The 21,501-nt window shown below is 39.8% G+C and overlaps 1 protein-coding gene across 1 annotated transcript in view; it reads left to right on the top strand.

Annotated features, from left to right (window-relative positions):
• LOC109465021 (neurofibromin-like) overlaps positions 1-21,501 on the top strand; it is a 48,214-nt gene that overhangs the window by 17,846 nt on the left and 8,867 nt on the right. Inside the window, 40 exon segments of the mRNA XM_019762148.1 lie at positions 1,063-1,186; positions 1,806-2,058; positions 2,983-3,056; positions 3,522-3,683; positions 4,133-4,221; positions 4,424-4,580; positions 5,043-5,162; positions 6,619-6,758; positions 7,013-7,085; positions 7,564-7,697; positions 8,090-8,206; positions 8,895-9,082; positions 9,237-9,351; positions 9,535-9,631; positions 9,754-9,810; positions 9,812-9,838; positions 9,980-10,158; positions 10,686-10,903; positions 11,115-11,191; positions 11,336-11,433; positions 11,591-11,737; positions 11,882-11,980; positions 12,244-12,411; positions 12,860-12,983; positions 13,279-13,416; positions 13,966-14,130; positions 14,549-14,650; positions 15,076-15,213; positions 15,353-15,415; positions 15,722-15,839; positions 15,945-16,030; positions 16,223-16,320; positions 16,506-16,680; positions 16,972-17,091; positions 17,453-17,570; positions 17,938-18,078; positions 18,463-18,574; positions 19,061-19,228; positions 19,534-19,648; positions 21,166-21,246. Coding sequence (XP_019617707.1) covers positions 1,063-1,186; positions 1,806-2,058; positions 2,983-3,056; positions 3,522-3,683; positions 4,133-4,221; positions 4,424-4,580; positions 5,043-5,162; positions 6,619-6,758; positions 7,013-7,085; positions 7,564-7,697; positions 8,090-8,206; positions 8,895-9,082; positions 9,237-9,351; positions 9,535-9,631; positions 9,754-9,810; positions 9,812-9,838; positions 9,980-10,158; positions 10,686-10,903; positions 11,115-11,191; positions 11,336-11,433; positions 11,591-11,737; positions 11,882-11,980; positions 12,244-12,411; positions 12,860-12,983; positions 13,279-13,416; positions 13,966-14,130; positions 14,549-14,650; positions 15,076-15,213; positions 15,353-15,415; positions 15,722-15,839; positions 15,945-16,030; positions 16,223-16,320; positions 16,506-16,680; positions 16,972-17,091; positions 17,453-17,570; positions 17,938-18,078; positions 18,463-18,574; positions 19,061-19,228; positions 19,534-19,648; positions 21,166-21,246 — 4,975 coding nt within the window.

The raw sequence follows: 21,501 nt of genomic DNA, 5'->3' as shown, positions 1-21,501 counted from the left end.
GAAGATAAAAATTTTAGAACATCAGCCAATCAATGAATCTGTCTCAAAAATCTATCAGTCAATCAACTTTTAGGTCAATCAGTCAATCAATCAATCAATGAGTCAATAAAAAAAACTGTCACTTACTTAACCAACTATGAAACTCTTACTATGTAGAACTTAACTGACTGTTTTAAGAATTACAGCCATTTCCTAGACGTGCTCCTAATAGTCCAAAACATTAAAATATTCTACCTGTCCAAAACATTAAAACTGTCCGCTGTATTCCTAAATGATTTATTGAAATAGTGACAACAGTAGTACATGTAGTTAGTCAATGATTGCTAATCTAAGTAGAGTAGCTGTCTTCTGTTGCAATGAGATTGTTGTCTTTAACCTTACTTTTCCTTCCAATTGATAGTAAGGGTGGGTACTGGTACACTGGACCAGAAAATAACTTTGAAGCTGTCAAAAAACAAAACCTGGACTGAATGATCAAGTTAGACTGGTACCCACCCTAGGTTGTGTGTATTGTTGATCTCAGAGTTACTCTATGTCAAAAAAATGTTTTTTATGTTTACCAAAGGAAAGCATAATGTTTTTGCTCGGTTTCCTCTTCTTCTTCTCCAAACCAAAAAAGGTCAATGACTGTCTGTTACCATGGTAACTAGTATTGGATTACATCTTGTTGCAATTTTATAGCAGGAGGGATTTAGACTCCTGTCTAACCATATATATGAATGTGTTTGAGTAAGAATTAACAGAGCAGTCTATATGCGAGGGTAAACATTATGCATTTGCTTTGCAAATGTTAGCTTGCTATAATGCTGTTATCGTGAATTTAGACAAACTTCTAATACCCAGGAATGATGGTGATGACTTGTACATGTACACGTATGTGCTTCTGCTGCAATTAGTTTTAGAGATGCCACTATAGCTAGCACCATGCATATGGATCAACTTAACACGATATTTACATGATGTGCTTGTATCGTCATTTAAGTCATTTAAAGGTATGGCTACACTAACGCAAGTCCTAGAATATAATACCCATGACTCATTGAGTGCTCCTCCCCTTTGCAGTTGCCAAGTTTTGTTCTCAGTGTCGCAGAAGCTGATAGTGCAGCAGCTTCCCAACAGTACAGACATCCTGAAGTGGCTGCGAGAGATCCTCTCCTGCCGTATCAAGTTCTTGGTCAAGTACAAGGTCAGTGTCTTCTGTATTTTCCTCTGAATTGAAGATCTAGTGCATAGGATCCTTTTCAGATTTTTTGGAAGTCATTAGATTCAAAAGTAAATGTGGTCAGGAAAGTTACAATGTTGTCAAAGTGGCAGCTTTAAATTTTGTACTGTAAGATGGTATTAAAAACTAAACATGAGGGGAAGAATTCAAGAAATATTTATGATACAATCAGTACATTTAGTCCTAGGAAAATATGTTGTTTCCTGTTTCAGTCCTGAAAAAATTAGGGTGAGAAGATAGGGATTATGTTATTTTTTTTTAGACTTTGGTGATCCCTTTTTATTGATTCAACTTATACAATACAGTTTAACAAAGTAAAACTTGCAGGACACGTATAGTTTGTCAATGTTGGAAACCCAATTGTACAATGTTTCAACACTCAGGTGTCTCATGGAGCCAGAAAAGGTCAATCAGCCCAAAAAATTTATGTCCCTTGCAAGAGTCCACACAAAGGAAGGCTAGGGTCGATAGTTTTTTCTAGAGTCGGTCAGGAAACAGGGAACGCAACATTTTTTTGTCCTAGGCCTTAGATGTTTATGTTTGGGGATTTTAGTTACACAGTTTATAGATGCTCTTTTCCCAGGACCATGCGACCGTGGGCAGCCACATCCCCATCTGTCGCCAGGCCCACAAGAAACTGGAGGTGGTGTTCTTCATGTACCTGTGGAGCAGCGACATGGAGGCTGTGTTAGTCGCCATGTCGTGTTTCCGCTATCTCTGCGAGGAGGCAGACATCCGCTCTCGTGTGGACGACCTGTCGGTGGAGCAGGTGTTACCCAACTACACAGTGTACTCCGACTTCGCTTCAGCGTGCAATAACAATATTGTGTCTATGGGTAAGTTCTCTGTCCTTTGTAAGGTCTCTTCACTGTATCATTTTACATTTTTTGACGTATATTCAGCATTAAATTTCATCTGTTGCAACATCTATAGATTAAGGGTTGGAAAATATTTTTACTTTTTCCACAACATGTAACAAAAACAGTAATAATGAAAGACCCACCCCCTTCTGCTCTGAAAGAAACCGCTCCATGTACTTGGAAATTTTTGGAGTGTTTTTATTAAGAAGTTTGCAGTTTTTGCATTGGGAGTATGACTTGTTTTATTATCTTCCATGGTGTTACTTACTAATACTATTATTTCAATGGCAAACTTAGAGATACCGCAAAGTCTGTGTCAAACTTTACATGCCACAAAACATAAATGAATTTACAGTAATCAAATCTCTGTGCTTCCAAAACACGACATAATAATAATAACCATTACTTGATGATATTTGTACCGGAAACTCACCTTACCTCACGTAGACCCGTCGTCATTTACTCCTGGATGTTATGGAAACATGACACGCGAGTACGTCACGAGGAGAGAGAAGGAAAAACAACTGCAGGAAATTGGAGACGGGCGAACTGCTAGACTAATCAGGAGAGTAGTCATGAATAGTGAGCACTCCCCTGCCAGCTAACGCCAGCCACAACAGAAGCTTCTCTTTTTGCCTCCCCCCTCCATGGAGGACCGGCATGCTACATGTGGACACTTTTTTGTTTCTCGGATGATCAAGGCTTGGCATTTTTTCAAATCTGGTGAATAGATGTCCACGGCTGCGATTCTGTCTCTGTGAACGTTGCTTTTCCATGTGTAGTCTTACAAAAGAATGTTGTATAGTATAGTAGTGGAGTAGGGTATAATACGAAGATGGAAAAAGGTACCTTAACACTGCTTTTTTTAAGGAAATGTTTTGTTGTTTAATCTTTCCTCAGGTCGTGCAGCACTTCAAAAGCACATTATGTCCCTTCTCAGAAGAATAGAACATTCCACACGGGGAAACATGGAGGTAGGTAGTAGCTATGTCAAGAATTTCTTAACAGTATATACATGGTACTAAGTCTTCTATATATAGCTTGTATCTTGATATTGTTTTGAATTGGTGGCAGTTTCCTTTGTAAATTGTTTTTGAAAACAATTTTGGTGTAAGGAAAATGTTTTAAGTTACAGTTTCATATCTATTTTTTTCTAATTGGAAGGGAAGAACATATTTTCTTTGAAAGTGTGAACTAAAAATAGTCTCTTTACTCAGTGTCTTACCAACCTGATGAAACTATTCACGTAGGAGAAGTAGAAATTTTGATAACTTTTTGTAAATTGTGACATATTTCCTGTATTCTTACGTACACTCCACAAACATGTTATCTATTTTTTCTACTTTTGTTTCAACTTCACACTTGATTTTCAGTGTGCCACAGGATTAAAAGTGCTGAAATTTAACTGAATTTACAGTGTCTACTTTTAATGTCCCCAGGCTTGGGAAGAGACTAGAAACAAGTGGGAAAACAACACCAAGGTCCTCATCAACTACCCCAAGGCCAAGGGTGACGATGCCCAGACGCCGGACAGCCTCCACAGAACGGTTGTACGCCGGCGAGCTTCCCAGTCCCCCTCTCTGCATGAGCATGATCTGGATGTGAGCATGGCTTTGCTGCTAGTCAGGAGAGCTAACCAGATTATGCCCAGCAAACTCTGTCTAGCTAACCATCTGTTAATAATAACCATCTATTGATAACTATCCAGTCTTTCAAAGAAATTGCAAAATCCTAACACTTGAACCTTGCATTGTCATTAGACAGTACTTCTTTGGTGAGGCCTCAGGTGTGGAGCCTGCCTTACTGTTCTTAATGACTATAAGTATGGGAAGAAGGGGGAAATTTTGAAAGCACATTAACAAATTAACAGATAATCTTTTAACCTGACTACAATCATTTGTTTAATGATTCAACCCAAGTGTTTGCTAGCACTAACTTCATGTAATTATTCTATTTCACAATGAATAATATTTATTTACTATTATATTCATTTGAGGGTAAAGATGAAACATGCTATGATCCTTCCCTTGTTGTATTGTTTTCAATTCAGGATCAGTTAAACGAGTGGATTAACATGACAGGGTTTCTCTGTGCGCTGGGCGGGGTCTGTTTGATGGACAAGACAAATACAAGGAGAAGGTAGGATTAGATTGACATGGCTAACATTTATGTATGGAATGGGGAACTTCAAGCAGATGTTGGGGTAGTAGATCATAACTTCTGACTGCAGCATTTCTCCTTGGGTGTGAGTAGTACTGTCAAGCAAGCCTTCCAGTAAGAAAGTAAAAGTCTTCCACCCATTATGGAGAAACAAAATTAATCCCTCTTTTGTCCTGTCCAGTATTGCCATTCCGTCGGACCCCAGTAGAAAAGGCAGTGTGTACTCCCTGTACAACGGGTCCCCTCAGTCAGAGGAGGAAATCTACCCTCCTGTCAGCAGGTTCCTGGCCAAACTCCTCAACCTCCTGGTGTGCAATAGTGAGAGAGCAGGGCTACAGGTCAGTATGGAGCATGGTTTAGCATGATTTGTAGGAAAATAGGTTCTTTTTGTGTTCAAATCATATGTTGCACTGATTTTGATGAGTTAGTGGTTGACGAAACTGCAGCAGTCATAATACAAATTGTACTTGAAGTTAAATTGCACAAGTTCCTACACATTGGTACGCTGATTTCTAGCCAGTGGTCATTAGAAATAGTCACTAATACCTAACCAGTTTTTCCTAGAAATCATTACTGTAAACACATGCAGTGGTTCCTGTAAACTGTTCTTGCACTATTTTACACCCATTGCTACAAAATTAATATTTACATTGATTTTCAAATATGCTGTTCTGAGAAATTGCTTTTTTTGGCGGCGCCATGTTTGCTAAAAAATGTCAGAGTGAATTGTCTGTCAGATATCACGATGCAAACAGACACAAGTTTTTAATGTTTTTTTTTTCTTGCCATGGTGTAATCAGATCCGAACAGCTGTGAAGGACCTTCTCGGCCTTGAACTCCACCCCGCCCTTTATCCCGTCCTCTTCAACCAGATCAAGTCCAACGTCAACAAGTTCTTCGACTCGACAGGGCAGGTACGCGTAAGTCAAATTCCCCTTCTTTCTTTAAACGCTACAAGACTCAGAAATCTAGATGGCTATACTAGAACTATGACCATACTGAAGATTTTGAAGTTATGATTAAAACTAGATATGCCTGCTCTTCTTTTTAAGTTGAAAATCAGTGTCTGACTCAGCAAATTTAAGATAGAATGTCCAAGTTTCTGTGATTTACAGAATTTGTAACAGTTATATATTGATGTATGAAATGAGTAAAAAAATGATTTTACTGGAAGCTGTGATTTCCTTACTTTTTCTCTGAATATTGGTTTAAATTTATTTTGAGCCCTTCAAGAAAGGCATAGATTCTTATTTGTTGACAGTTGTCACTCTGAACACCACTCCTAGGCCTTGGGAAAAAAATGTTGTGTTTCCTGTTTCCCGACCGACCCTAGAAAAACCTGTCGACCCTAGACTAGGGGGGGGGTAGACTTTTTTTACCTGCAAGGGACATTAATTTCGAGCTGATCAACCTTTTCTAGCTCTATGATCTGACACCTGAGTGATAAAATGTGGTACAGTTGGTTTTCTAACATTAACATTGAAGGTGTCTTCGTGTAAGTTTTACTTTGTTAAACTGTATTGTATAAGTTGGACCCCTATATAGATATCACTGAAGTCTAAAAAAAAAGATAATCCCTACCTACTAACCCTAATTTTTTCAGGACTGCAACAGGAACCATAACATTTTTTTCCTAAGGCCCTATCACCACTCCCATGATAGTAATGATAAAAATATTAGACTGACACCTACACTTTCTTGCTATTCTTTTTCTTTGCCATATATGGTGAAAATTGTGGCTGGTAGATGTGGTTGACAGAGTGAGTGGGCGTCTTGTGAGGATCAGTCTGGAAACTAGATTCCTCTACACCCACACACGATACACCAACGGGCAGAATGTCAAATACTGGTGCAAACATGCCTTTTGGGAAAATCGAAAAGAGTAGTTTATGGCATTTGGGACGAAAATGTCATACAAATTGTTTGTGTGATTTTAGAAAGATGTAATGTTTTCATTCATTGACTGAGACATTCTTTATCACACGCAAAAATACACACACACAAAGTCACTCACTCATAGTCACATACACATATTCTGTGTTACATTAAGTAAGGATGTGATTTCTTTATAGGTTTTTCATAATGTCGTCATGTAAAATAGAGAAACACTCAAACGTAAACTTGACTATTGACAGATATATTGTGTGACATCATGTTCAAAATTGTGTAGCAATTGTAAGCACCTGTTATCATGTTCCAACCAGATAACTTTTAAGCTAACCTGATATTTTGGGCAAAATCTTTAAGTTTGATCAATCTTTACTTGGAATCGTTTTTTAATATTTTGGTGATTTTTCGTTCCTTTTTTCTAATTCCACACGAAATGATTGGGCGATCCACAGCAGTTTTCCAAACATGAAATGTCTTTTTTTACAGGTAACTGTGACAGAGACTAACACACTTTTTGTGGAGCAAGTCATTTCCATCATGAAGAACATCCTAGAGAACAAGAGTGACCAGGCATACGAACACCTCGGCAGTGCCAGTATCGAGAACCTCATGTTAGGACTGGTCAGGTACATGGAAGCTCTTTGAACTTCTAATTGTTTAACCCTGTTCCTTCTGCCTTAACCTGTAGCTAGTACAGATTCTGTGCCAAAATGTAACGTAAGAAGAAAAAAGGTTAAATTCCATTTTTGGGAAGTTAACTTCAAAACTTGGAAAACATTTGGAGTAGCTACAACATTCCCCTATTGTCATTTGAAAAATTTCAGAGTCTTGTTTTTGATGTATTTCTGTCTTTTGATGTATTTTGTCTGTATTTCTCTAGATATGTACGAAACTTGGATCACAGCGTTCAAGGCATCCACATCAAGACCAACATGTGCTGCCTGGTGGAAGTGGTAGGTGGCGCTTCTTTGATTTGCTTTTCACAGTAAAATGAATGTCATTTGTTTGCACATTCAAAAAAACTAGATGGTAGTAAGATTTTCATGTCATGAAGTGATTGTAAGTTTTTGTCAAGTTAACTAAAGTTTGTAATGAAAATTTATGGTATTTTGGAAAAGTTATCACCCATGTGCCAAAAAGCAGTTACTCAAGCAACTGGATATGATTTTGAAAACGGTCAGACGTTTCAGGTAGCATCCACCACCTTTTGTCAGTGACACTAAGAGACCGCAGTTACCTGGAAGTCTAACCTTGTCCGATTTATCATCCATGCATTTGATAGATTTTATTACCTCAAATTTGTTTACCTAATATAGTATGCTGTTTTATGTTTTATATTTGCTCCTGCCTAGCCTTGTCTGCTTAGGTAACATGTGTAATGAAACTGTGTAATGTTCATTTTTCATAAATACAAAATAACTGTTCCATTAGATGATGAGCAGAAGAGACGACCTGTCCTTCCACCACGAGATGAAGTTCCGCAACAAACTTGTGGAGTACCTGACAGACTGGATCATGGGAACTTCCATCCAGCCTGAACAGGAGGACCTCAAGGTCATGACAAGGTCAGGACGACTTTCAAGTCAAGGAAATAAACTTGAAATTATCTGTAACTATGCCAGAGGTTTTTAGATTTAGTCTGACCAAAGAACAAAGCTGCTATACTGTGAGACCTGTCTGGTTATACTCAAGGGGCATAAAGAAGATGGTCACAGGAGACATGGGGCACTATAGACAGAACTGTTAATGCTAGGGTCAATGAGAAAAATTATGTAAAGGATCACCAATATTGGCCACAATGACCATGTGCAGAAATGGTAATTTTTTAGAATCCAAACTGTAATGTTTTGCCTAACATCACAATATAGATGATCGTATTGCATATTGTTTTTTATCAGCTTAACAATTTTGCATAGATTTTAGTGCTGATCTTGTGTTGTTTCCATGTTTCTAACAGGGACTTGGACCAGGCTAGTATTGAGGCAGTCGTCGCCCTGCTGACTGGGTTACCTCTCCAGCCTGAGGAGGGGGACGGGGAGATCTCATTGGAGGCCAAGTCACAACTCTTCCTCAAGTAAGGAACACAGGTTCATAGGATAACAACGGAAGTAGAAATAGTCTATTGTATTTCCAGTTGTGAACAGGAGTTGTAGAGTGAATGTGGTTCAGTACCATGGACAGGGAGAGCAGTGGTAGTGTAAATGTGTTCAGTGTTCAGTACCATGGACAGGGACAGTAGTGGTAGTGTGAATGTGAATATGTGTGTTCAGTACCATGGACAGGGACAGTAGTGGTAGTGAGAATGTGAATATATGTGTCCAGTACCATGGACAGTAGTGGTAGTTGAATTCAGTCTTTTCAGTACCAGGGACAGGGATAGTAGTGGTCGTGGGACAGTAGTGGTCATGTGAATGCGGTTCAGTACCATGGGCAGGGAGAGCAGTGGTAGTGTAAATATGGTTCAGTACCATGAACAGGGACAGAAGTGGTAGTGTGAACATGTGTTAGTACCATGGGCAGGGAGAGCAGTGATAGTGTAAATATGGTTCAGTACCATGGACAGGGACAGAAGTGGTAGTGTGAACATGTGTTAGTACCATGGGCAGGGAGAGCAGTGATAGTGTAAATATGGTTCAGTACCATGAACAGGGACAGTAGTGGTAGTGTGAACATGTGTTAGTACCATGGACAGGGAGAGTAGACTAAGGTAGTATGAATGCCATACAGTACCATAGACAGTTATACCTTCTTGTATTCCCCAGGTATTTTACCCTGTTCATGAACCTCCTGAACGACTGCGGTGAACAGGAACAAGACAACGACAGCAGCACCAATGGAGCGCGGAAGCGTGGCATGTCCCGCCGCATGGCCAACCTGCGCAACTGCACGGTGTCCGCCATGTCTAACCTGCTCAACGCTAACATAGAGAGTGGGCTCATGCATTCCTTAGGTATGGTATCTCTGATATTTTTGTGCTTTGAGATCATTTACGTATTGTTTGGACTGTGACAATTTTCATCTTGGATTTTCTTATTGTATGTCTCTCTTGGTCAGCCTGTAGTATTAGTAAAACTTTATATAAATGTTCAATTATTTTTGTTTAGGTTTGGGTAGTCACCAAGACATACAAACCAGGACCACATTCATGGAGGTGCTGACTAAGATCCTACATCAGGGGGCAGAGTTTGACACACTGGCTGAGACAGTTCTGGCTGATAGGTACTTTTAACTCTGATTTGAAGCACTTGAATGACAGAACTGTATTATCCATTTTAAACAACTGAAGTATTGTTTTCTACTATAACTGTGTGGACCAAGGGCTAAGGAAACAGACATGGGCACTGCCCTTTACACCATAGTGTGTGAGTTTATGAGGAGTTCATGAAGAATTTTTTGTTCCAGATTTGAGCGTTTAGTAGAATTGGTGACTATGATGGGAGACAAGGGAGAGTTACCTATTGCCATGGCACTGGCTAATGTCTGCTCTTCTGTACATATGGTAAGTTATGTGGATTATTGTCCCAATTTTGGATTATCTCTTTGATACTACCTATGTTTCTCAGACTGAAAAGTTTCTGTACATGTATGTTTTAACATTGCCATTCTGTCTCATGTTCACAGGATGAGCTGGCTAGAGTACTGGTGACACTGTTTGATGCCAAACACCTTTTTATACCAACTTCTGTGGAATATGTTTTCTAAAGAGGTACGTTCTTCTTACAGCTTAGAAAAGTTGTACTTGCTTAGATGATAAACAGTTACTTCAGTGAAAATTTTGTATCACAAATATTTACATTACTGGAGATAGCCAAAGGTGCTTGAACTGGTACCAATTGTTTTGTTGCAGGTAGAGTTAGCTGACTGTATGCAGACCATATTCAGGGGGAACAGTCTTGCCAGCAAAATCATGACCTTCTGTTTCAAGATCTACGGAGGCAGCTATCTGCACAACGTGCTGGAACCCCTGCTGAGGGGCATGTTACACCCCGAACTCAGCAATGTGCTGTACGAGATAGACCCTGCAAGGTAGGGGCAGCGCATTTGCAGATTTGGTGCAATTGGAAAAGATGTTTTTGCTGTTAGGAATGAATTCCTATGAAAATCTAGTACACAGTTATTCAGTGGCTCTTATCACTGAGTGTTCTGGCTAGAAGACTTGGGATTGAGAAGTCAGTTGTTTGATTCCTGTTGTTTCTTTACACAAACCAGGTGTAAATGGGTACCTGACTTTAATTTTGGTTGAGGAGGTACCTGTGTAAAAGGCTGTGTAAGGGGTGGGATGGGATGGGCTCTGCCTTCCAGTACCATACCCTAAACACAGCAGATTAACAACCCACAAAACCCTCAAAAAGGCCATGAGACCTTTACATTTACCTACCAGGCCTGTTGCATTTTAGAATATGGTAGTGAAACAAGCTCTTGTATGGTTGTATCAAAACCTAGAGCAAAGTTGCCTTTTTCAGACATACTAATGTGCTGTAGGGAAATTGTAACACTACCAAATTTCTTTGAGATACAGTAAAAAGATTACATGTGTTACCGTGTTATCCTAGGAGTGAGCCAGGGAGTAGCGTGGACGAGAACCGGAAAAACCTGATGGTCCTGACGCAGAAGTTCTTCAACCGGATCGTGAACTCTGCCGACCAGTTCCCCCAGCAGCTGAGGAGCATGTGCCACTGCCTGTATCAGGTGGTCAGCCAACGCTTCCCGCAAAACAGCATCGGCGCAGTGGGCAGTGCCGTCTTCCTGAGGTTTATCAACCCTGCTATTGGTCAGTACACATGGCAGTTAGGATTCAAAAATATGACATGACCTGACATGGCTTCAATGTTTTTAGAATCTGTTTAGAATGTGCAGAAAGTGTAAGATTTTTGAAACACCTTTGCATGATGAATAGGGACTTAGTATGCATTTGTTTTGTGGACTGTACTATTTTTCCTATACAGTATGGTGACAGTGTGATTTTCTTTCCATACATGTAGTGTCCCCGTGTGAAAATGGCCTGATTGACAGAGAACCCAGTCCAAACATCAAGAGAGGTCTCATGCTCATGTGTAAGGTCTGTATATACACAAATCATTACTTCTCCTCAGTTTTCTTTGAAAATGTTTGAAAAGCAGGAAGTAACTTGTGTCCATTATTTGTTTTCCTGTAAAAAATGGTGAAGTGATAAGTATCTGTTACAACCTTTCTCATTGGCCAGGTGATGCAGGGAGTGGCCAATCACGTCCTCTTTACCAAGGAGGAGCATATGAGACCGTTCAACGATTTCCTCAGGGCCAACTTTGATGCTGGGAAAAGGTAAAAATCAAACAAGATATATATTTGTTTGCAATACGTTTAGATTCTTGAGCAGATATTATTTTTGTGAACCCTCCTCCAGTGTGTATTCTTTTACATATCGTGTATGATGAAAAGCCATGAGAAATATTAATCCATGATTCGTGATGTTTTCTAGATTTTTTATGGAGATAGCCTCAGACTCGCAGACGCTGGACAACAGCAGCCACACTGTGTCCTTCATCAGTGATGCCAACGTCCTAGCCCTGCACAGACTACTGTGGAACAACCAGGAGAAGATCGGGGCCTATCTGGCCAGTAGCAGGTACCTGATTGGTTGTTTTATGGCCTTCCCATTCTTACGATGTCCATGATTGGCCGATTTCAAATTTTTGAATGAATATTTTCCTCTGCTTTGATTTTCAATGGTTAAAAGTTTAGGCTGCTATGATAATTCCCTCCACAACAGAGACCAGAAGGCTGTGGGAAGAAGACCATTTGACAAGATGGCCACCCTCCTGGCATATCTAGGGCCTCCTGAACACAACAGGCCAGCAATGGATGCACAGTATGTATCAGACAGACGTGTCCGCCATGCAAATGATATTGTAGCTTGATGAGCCTTGTCAACTTGTGGTTAAGGGTTTTGATATAGGTCTAAAGGTTCTGGGTTCAAATCCTTTCCAGGTATGCTGTATACGAATCAGAAAGGCACTTTTTTTAGTGTGGGACAGTTTTGCCATTATTCAAATAATCATAACAACAAGAATTTCAGTATGTACATTAGGCAAAATGTTGGGCAAAACCCACATGACTAAACTTCCGTTCCAGGTGGACCAGTATGAACCTGACGAGTACTAAGTTTGAGGAGTTCATGACGCGACACAACGTCCACGAGAAAGAGGAGTTCAAACAGATCAAGTCACTAAACATTTTCTACCAGGCAGGGAACTCCAAGGCAGGGAACCCTGTGTTCTATTATATAGCCAGGAGGTACAAGTGAGTTCTTTCTTCTATGTTTGTAGTGAAGTGAAGTGCTGTGTGTGTAAGTGTGCCTTTGTGTGTGTGTACAATGTATGTGCATGTGTTCATGCGTGTGTGTGTGCAATTGTGTGTGTGTGTGTTTGCCTGTGTGTGTGTGTGAAAAAGTATTGAAGTTATCGTAGAATCGGAGCTAAAGTCAAATATCGATTGGTTAATGTAGAGGGCAAGACTAACCAAAGGGGAGCTGATTTTTAGTCTCAGACATTATGCAAGACAATCTATGATTGGTTAATTGTGATTTGTCATTATACAGAAGCATGGGTCTGGTACAGGTTTATCTTTTATTTTTTCTTATTTTACACATTGTTGCTGTAGCCTGCATGAAAATGATACATGTAGATACTGTGTATAGATTTTAGTAATTTACTAATTGTGTTAATGTAAGAAACTGTTTTCTCCCCAGGTCAGGGCAGATGAATGGAGACCTCCTGCTGTACCACATTCTCCTGTCTCTGAAGCCCTTCTGTGGGAAGACTTACGAAGTGGTCCTGGACCTGACACACTGTGGGCCTGACAACAGATTCAAGGTCCTTTCATACTACCGTAGTCTAATTCCTAAAAAATATCAGGGTACCAGCTAACTGTATTTTGTCATAGTCTAGAATTCTCTGTGCATACAGCGTGTACCTCTGATCCAATCTATGTTGTAATCTTTATAACTCTTTGTCCCTGTACACCCAGAGTTCTTCATTTTTTCAAAGCATGTAAAGATATCCATGAAATGGTCAACACGAAAAAATTGTCAAAATTACCAATTGAAAGTAATAGCTAGATTAATAAATGCTTTCTTGTTAACTTATCTTCCCAATACTTCCTTGGCAGACTGACTTCCTGTCCAAGTGCTTCTATGTGTTTCCTGAGGTGGCCTATCACAACATCCTGGCCGTGTACCTGTACAACTGTAACACCTGGGTACGGGAGTACACCAAGTACCATGAGAGGATACTAGCCAACCTCAAGGTACAAACACTTCTTCTTGCCTTACACTTTACTGATTACTCTTTACTGATTTATATGTAGTATATTCTGTCGGACATATGAAGAACTGGTGAAATAGCCTGTTGGTAGAGAGGTTATTTTCATTTACAAGAATGCGTAATAGGTAGAGGGCAGCTTATGGGTTCAAACCCTGGCTGGAACATTTAATAAGAAAAAAAATTACTTTTGAGAAGCTGTACTTATTGCTTTTTCTGCTTAACCCTTATGAGAAAGTGAGTATGATAGTTAAATGCACACTGGCCCCAGGATGTAGATCTTGCACAACTGTACGTGTGTCCCAAGGGCTATAGAAATGGAGATGGGTGCCATCCTATATACTGAAAAGTGTGGAAAGGATCTTGTATTATCTTATTTTGGGACTAATGAATACATAGTGCCAAAACTTTATAATTTACAAGAACATCAGTGGGTTTTTTTTTTTACAACACCTCAGGGCAGAGCCTGCTTGTTACTGTGTTTTTCAAGTGACTCAGCCTCCTCTTGTTCACTTCCACCTCCTTTCTCCCCCAGGGTAACAGGAAGTTGATCTTCATTGACTCAGCGAACAAGTTCAGTGACTACATCCACCCTGACCAGCAGCACCTGCCTGGTGCTACCACCGCACTGGACGAGGACCTCAAGGTCTTCAACAACGCCCTCAAACTCTCCCACAAGGACACCAAGGTCGCAATAAAGGTCAGGGAGAATTTTCTTAAGATAAAAATGTTTTTATAGCCATTCTTCTAGGTCCTGCTTTTGTGACTTAGATTGTAAGAATTGTGGGTTTTGGGGTTTCATGAGAAATGAGGGATTGTACATTCAATGTGTATTGTTGGTGTAGTGATGTGTATTGATGATTTGTATTGGGAGGGGTTTTAATGTGTATTGTGAAAGTATGACTGAGTGTGTATTTTGCATGTTTTCACAGTGTATTGAGAAATGTATTGACTGTGTATTGGCAATATGGTGAATATGTTTTGTAGAATGAATTGTTTGTATTCACTGTGTATTTGCAAGTCTACTGCACATTTCATTTGTCTATCTATTGAAACACCTTTGTTGGAATATATTTTCACTACACTAATTAGGCATTGTGTCTGCTTTTCCACTGTAGGTGGGCCCCAGTGCTCTACAAGTCACTTCAGCAGAGAAGAGTCGAGTCCTGGGACACTCTGTACTGCTGAACGACATCTACTATGCATCTGAGATAGAAGAGGTTTGTATGAGACTCCAAGTATTATACTTCTAAACTACAGTGATATAGGGCTAGGTGTCCTGTGTTTAATCTCAGAAAGACGTGTAAAATTTGCTGTTGCTGAATTTTTGGAAGATTACAATTGTATGTCCCTAATAGGTGTTGCTGCTTAGTCTATTTTAATGTATGTAATGTGTCTGAAAAAAAGTGCTCACCATTTACATGTACATTGATTCTCCTCAGACTACATATTTGATGATGACGTACCATTAGAACAGTGCAATCATCTTTGCTGGCAGTAAGAATTTCCTGGAAAATGTATTCAGTGAGCGAAAGATTCTGACAAGAAATTCTTCCGCCTCTGAGGTGTCTCCAAAAAACAAAGTCCTTGACAATGTTTCCATGAATTCCATGAATGATGGTGCTGATGTTGTATGTGTGAACAGATCTGTTTGGTGGATGACAACCAGTTCACCCTGACCATAGCCAACCTGGGGACACCTCTCACCTTCATCCATAATGACTGTGAAGCCATTGTACAGGCCATCATCCACATCAGGACACGATGGGAGCTCTCCCAACCGGTAATGTGCTTTGGAGTCATGTATATTACAAATACATTAAAGCGATATTATGTAAGATTTTTCACTATATTTGGACATCGTTGTTATACACATTTATTGATAGTTTACTGATATTGGATGATGTTTTGTTCCAATGCAGGACACAGTCCCTGTCCACACAAAGATCAGACCAAAGGATGTTCCAGGGACTCTTCTTAATATGGTATGTTATATGCTCAGTGATTTGAGCATATAATATGTATAACTTGTGCAGTGCTGCCACCTAACTGTCAATGATTGTACTGCACTTGGTAAAAATCACAGTGATTATCTTACAATGGTCAACATGTATGACGACTATAATCATGGTGTTACAAAAAAAGCAAATCAAATTTCATTATTGATAACACTGTTAACTTGTGTCTTGTGATTCAGATGTAATGTGCAGTAATATGTATTCTTCTCGTGCAACCTTGTGTACCACTAAAAGCATTCAGTTTTAGAAGTGTGAATTTTTCCACCTTTTCAGGCACTTCTAAACCTGGGGAGCTCTGACCCTGGCCTGAGGTCTGCAGCTTACAACTTGCTCTGTGCTCTGACTCAGGCATTCAACCTCAAGATCGAGGGACAGCTATTGGAGAGTTCAGGTGCACACACCCTTTAACTATCAGAAATCAGAATGACCTTTTATATGATTTCTGTATTTTAAACTTTGATACATGAGAGATTCAAACCCTTTTCTTTTGATCCAGGCCTGTGCATTCCAGCCAACAACACAATCTTCATTGTGTCCATCAGCAAGAAACTAGCTGCCAACGAACCACATCTCACACTGGAGGTAACTACGTTTACTAAAAATATAATCTGCACTTCATTTATGTTGTGATGCTTATTTATGCATTTGGTTTGCAATTTCATGTCTTTATGTTGTTCTGTTATTTGCCAAAGGAAAATGGTTGTTTTTTTTAAATAGCATCAATCTGTGTTTTCTGGGAAGATCTCAGAATCATGTTCTGTTGTGTTGTTTCAGTTTCTTGAAGAGTGCATCTCAGGGTTCAGCAAGTCCAGCATTGAGTTGAAACATCTGTGTCTAGAGTACATGACACCCTGGCTACCCAATCTTACCAGGTGAGTGATTGGAGGATGTGTTACTTGTACACTGCTGCCACCTAGCTGTCATTACCTATACTGTATGTCGTAAAGATCTTTTCTCTCACTCTCATTCCAGAGTATTAGGTCTTTATCATGGTGACATTAAAAAAAAGTTGCAAATTTGTTATTAAGATGTTCTTGTTATGACGGTCTCCCCTCAGATTCTGCAAACACCAGGATGATACCAAACGGGCTAAGGTGTCAGTCATCCTGGACAAGCTGATCACCATGACGATCAACGAGAAGCAGATGTACCCGTCCATCCAGGCCAAGATCTGGGGCAACCTGGGGCAGGTGGGAGACCTGCTGGACGTGGTGCTGGACAGCTTCATCAAGGTCAGAAACACCTGCATGAGACCATTTTTCAAACACCTGCATGAGACCATTTTCTCAACATTTGCATGAGACCATTTTTCCAAACACCTGCATGAGACCATTTTTTAATTCCAAACACCTGCATGAGACCCAAGGTGTAAGTATTATTGACCTGTTTTATACATTTTAAGGGTGACTCTTCATTTTAACCACTAAAGTTGGCTGATTTCTTTTTACTGTAAAATGTAGTATGTTGATAAAGATTGATGTGATGACAGTTATCTACACTGTTTCTTCTCTCTTCCCCCACAGACCAGTGCTACAGGGGGTCTGGGTTCCCTGAAGGCGGAGGTCATGGCTGACACAGCGGTAGCCCTGGCTTCTGCCAATGTCAAACTGGTCTCAGCCAAGGTCATCAGCAGATTGTGCAAGGTCACTACACAGCAGATTTTTTTTACAAACACCCACACTGTCATTGTAGAAATTCCTAACTCCACAGTTTCAGGAACATTCTTGAAACTATAAATTTTGCTGACATCTTGCTGTAAAATATTGCTGATATAGTTTTTAACTTGGCAGTTTTGGCACTGACTTCTTACCACACGTCATCATAGCCTCAAACATTTTGTTATTTCTTTCTTTGATTTCAATCATGAACTCAATTGTTGCCATGCAGATTAATTGCTGTGATCTTTTCTTAGCTAAAATTTTCTGAATCTTTCTCCGTAGGAGCCACTAATAGGAGATTGGAACAAGATTTATCTTGACTAATCCAGGACAAATTATCTTACAGATTCTGGACAAGACCTGCTTGTCTCCCACCCCCACCCTTGAGCAGCATCTGATGTGGGACGACATCGCCATCCTAGCCAGATACATGCTCATGTTGTCATTCAACAACTCTTTGGATGGTGAGCTTTTTCTCTGTGTGTATGGGATTTGAACCTTGAACCTTCATTTTCATTCTGGGTCAACCAACCAAATACATTATTACAGTTTAAGAGAGTGCAAACTACTCTTTTTCATCTTTGTTGTAGGACTGTACATACATTAGTCTGATGATAATGATGATGATGATGATAGTCTGTAATTCAAAAGAAAGCTGCTAGGGGACTAATCCATCAACCAATGGCTAAAAATCCTTTCAAAATGTTTTTCCAAGAATTCAGTCTGTGTGGTCTTTGGTAAAGACCTAGAATAACTAGAATTACTAAGATTGATATTGATAAATAAATTACAATATGTTTTTAACAATATGTAAATTTTCTTATTTTACAGTTGCGAATCACCTTCCCTACCTGTTCCACATTGTAACACTGCTGGTGTACACGGGACCTCTCTCACTACGGGCATCCACCCACGGGCTTGTGGTCAATATCATTCACTCCCTGTGCACCTGTACACAGCTCAACTTCAGCGGTAGGGCTCTATAAAGAACTTCAGCTGGGTCAAAACTGTTACTGTATTCTATTTAATCTTAATCTGAAATTTTTCAGTGTCAGGAATTAGGACTGTCTGAAAGGCTATGCTTAAAAAAATGCAATTTTTGGCAATACCTCATGAGCATAGGCATTTCTTATCAAAGTTTTTCTCTAAACATTGGTGTCCTGACCTACACACTATTAGCGTTTGTTTTATTTACTATTCAGTAAAAATTTAGTATCATCATGCAATTTTAGCCACACCTAGGGAAGACACTTCTTATTAATGATTAAAAAATCTTATTCCTGTCAATCTATCGGATTGGCATTCTGTAACCCCTAGGTCTAATGGTATCTTGTGTTTCCCTTTTACAACTCCAAGCAGAGGAAACTAAGCAGGTGCTTCGGCTGAGCCTGACAGAGTTCTGCCTGCCCAAGTTCTACGTCCTGTTCGGCCTGAGTAAGGTGAAGTCTGCAGCTACAGCTGCCTTCAGGTGGGTTGGAAAGACACCTGTTGCTGTTTAGTGGATATCACCTGTCATGGAAACATTAAGTTACAGTGGTATGACTATCTTTGTCCAATTTTACCCAGCAAAGCAGTGAAGAGGTACCTACAGGAAGAAATATTGGACATGTACAAAATTTATTGTGTGCCGATTGACAAATAAAATATCTGCTTTTGTCAAGTGGAAATGTTTTGAAGCTGGTGTGTTACGCCGAAGGTCGGTCATACCGGCTATACTGATACAGAATATGGCAACCACTTGCAAGGTGATTTAGATAAAAGTTGGATAAGAGATTAAAATAAAACATCATAAGGTAAGAGTCCTTTTATCAAGGAGGCAAAAAATATTTCCTATAAATCCTCTTTTTTGTCAGGAAGTATTTTGTATTAAAATGAAATCAGATCCTAACTGTAAGATAACTCAATGATATCGGTGGCGACTTCAATTCTGATTGGTGTTCTCCTGTGTTTGTAGATCGAGTTACAAAGACAGGTCGTTCACCTCCCAGCATGAGAAGGGGGAGCAGATCTCCCTGTGCTCGCTAGAGGTCATCACTGACGCTCTGCTAGAGGTCATGGAGGCATGCATGCTGGACATCCCAGAATGCAACTGGCTGGAGAAATGGCAGGAACTGTCCAGGAGGTAACTCTTTACCATCATTGTTCTTGGACGGCTACTAGACCATGTAGTTTCTAGCATTAACCATTGGAATTAGTCATGTCAGCAATGTCATTTGGTCACAGGTTACTGTGTTGCAACTGTTGTAAAATCTCAAAAACAGCCTTGCATATACTTTAGAGTATCATTGCAGTCACATGTCCAAACCAATGCCCCTCTGGATAGTTTATCGCATCAATTTGGTCTTTCACCTCAAAAGTTATCTGCCAACTCATTGAGTACATGGTCCAAAATGTTAGTATGCTAACTGTGCTCATTCCCTTGGCTAGGTTTGCCTTCCAGTACAACCCTGCCCTACAGCCACGTGCGATGGTCGTCCTCGGCTGTATCAGCAAAACCACCACTGACGGCCAGGTCAAGCAGCTCATCCACATTCTAGCAAAGGTGAGGGAGACCTTCCGGAGTCATAACCCAGAGGTACAGCATGGGACTTTCTCTCTCACACAGGGCACGGTGATTTCCAGCAGCTCAGGCGAATGCCTTGCTTCTGTAGTACCAGCCACTAGTCCGTCCTCTCTTTTCAACACTCAAAACTGTCATCTTTTGTGGTCATTTTTCTAAAAATGCACATTTTCAACCTAAAAAGCACTCCTGTACTGTTCATCATTGCATTCTGTTCAATGGAGCACACTAACTAACTGAATCATCCTAAACTAAAACAATTCTCTTCACAAATCATTGAAGTCTCTCAGTTCAGACTGATGTAGCAGCACCCCCTATCTCATTCTACACAAACTACAGTTTCCCCATCTATAGCTGTGAAATTCTCTGTCTCTGATGACTGTCCTCCAAGGCTGTCGTTTTAGCTGTGGAAAACACTGTGCCACTGAACTCAAAGCAATATTTCATCATTCTAAGCATAACTTTCCACTACATTTGATCTTGGAAATGATGTTCTATGCTATATCACTGATGACAAGAAGGTTAAGTTTAGAGTTATCATACGTTGTCATAGTTTTTCACATGAATGTAATGTAGCATATTACTGTCCATATAGTTTGTGAGCTAAGGCAGATATCTATTTGAATATTACAAGACTTTAACATTACTTATGAGTATGATAGCAAAGAAGTCCCAATGCATGCATGATTCCCATGCATTATGAATTAGTATGTATTTCTGGGGTGTTTTTGAGTTGGCAGTTTTCTTCTTGTCCATTGTTGATATAATTCATGTTTACGCTGTCTTTGTTCTCAGACCAGCAAAGACATCTATGTGAGTCTATATATGTCTGGATCTTTGATACAAGTGAGGACTTGCCTAGCAAAAAGTTGCAAAGTGAAAATTCTGTCCACTTAGTAAAGAGGTTTGACTGGCTGGATTTTTGAGTTACTTTTATTTCACATTTAAATGCATGGCTGGATTTGAATATCTTGCTGCAAAAGAAATACAAAGCTTCCTTGTGAGAACTTTTATCGGGATATCTCATATAATATATCTTTTTGTTTTTCTTGTAGAACTGTTATTGAGTAATGCTAGCATGCTTTGCAAAACAGTGGCTCTGATTGGTTAAGCCTTACATTTCATTGTTTCCACAGAATATCTTTTCTGATTGGTTCATATAGATGAGCTATGACCAATGAAAGCCTGTATAACTCTGCTGCAATCTTTTCAATGTTTCCCTTTGTTTTATTCTTGCTCCTGCCACAAAAGCTTTCTGAGCACTGCATGTGCAGTACCTTCCAAACAGGACAGATGGCGCTGTATCTACTAGAGGCTTTTGCTTGGAGATGGGCACCAAGAAAAGTGAAATGCTATGTTATGTCACAAGAATTTGTACCAAGAATCAGGCATGTCCCCTTATTGAGATGAGTGATATGCATGATGCAGTACAGAATAGATTAAGTTGTTCCATCTGATCTGTTGTAGTATAATATTGCGTGCTTGATTTGTACCTCTAGGCATTGGAGTCCTACACAGACCTGGTGTTAGTTGAAGCCATTGTCATGTGCCTCACCAGACTACAGCCCTTACTTCCAAAGGTAAGCAAACAATGTTGCCTGCTTCACAGTTTCAGGCTTGGTTTGAAAATACATGTGTACTCACAAAATTGCTCGCAAATACATTCCCTAGGGAACTATGTTTAGTGCTGTAGACATGTTTCTATAGCTCTTGGACCACGCGAATACACAGGCACTATAGCAGAGTGCTAGTCCACTAGTATTACTAGTAGTATGATTTTGACTGTATTACTGTTTGAGTTCGGAGCAGAGAAAGCAGTATGTATATTTTTGGTA

Source organism: Branchiostoma belcheri, unplaced genomic scaffold, assembly GCF_001625305.1.
Source record: "Branchiostoma belcheri isolate BF01 breed outbred unplaced genomic scaffold, Haploidv18h27 scaffold1, whole genome shotgun sequence".
NCBI classification, from domain to species: domain Eukaryota; kingdom Metazoa; phylum Chordata; class Leptocardii; order Amphioxiformes; family Branchiostomatidae; genus Branchiostoma; species Branchiostoma belcheri.
This window is presented reverse-complemented; position numbering and strand designations above follow the sequence as displayed.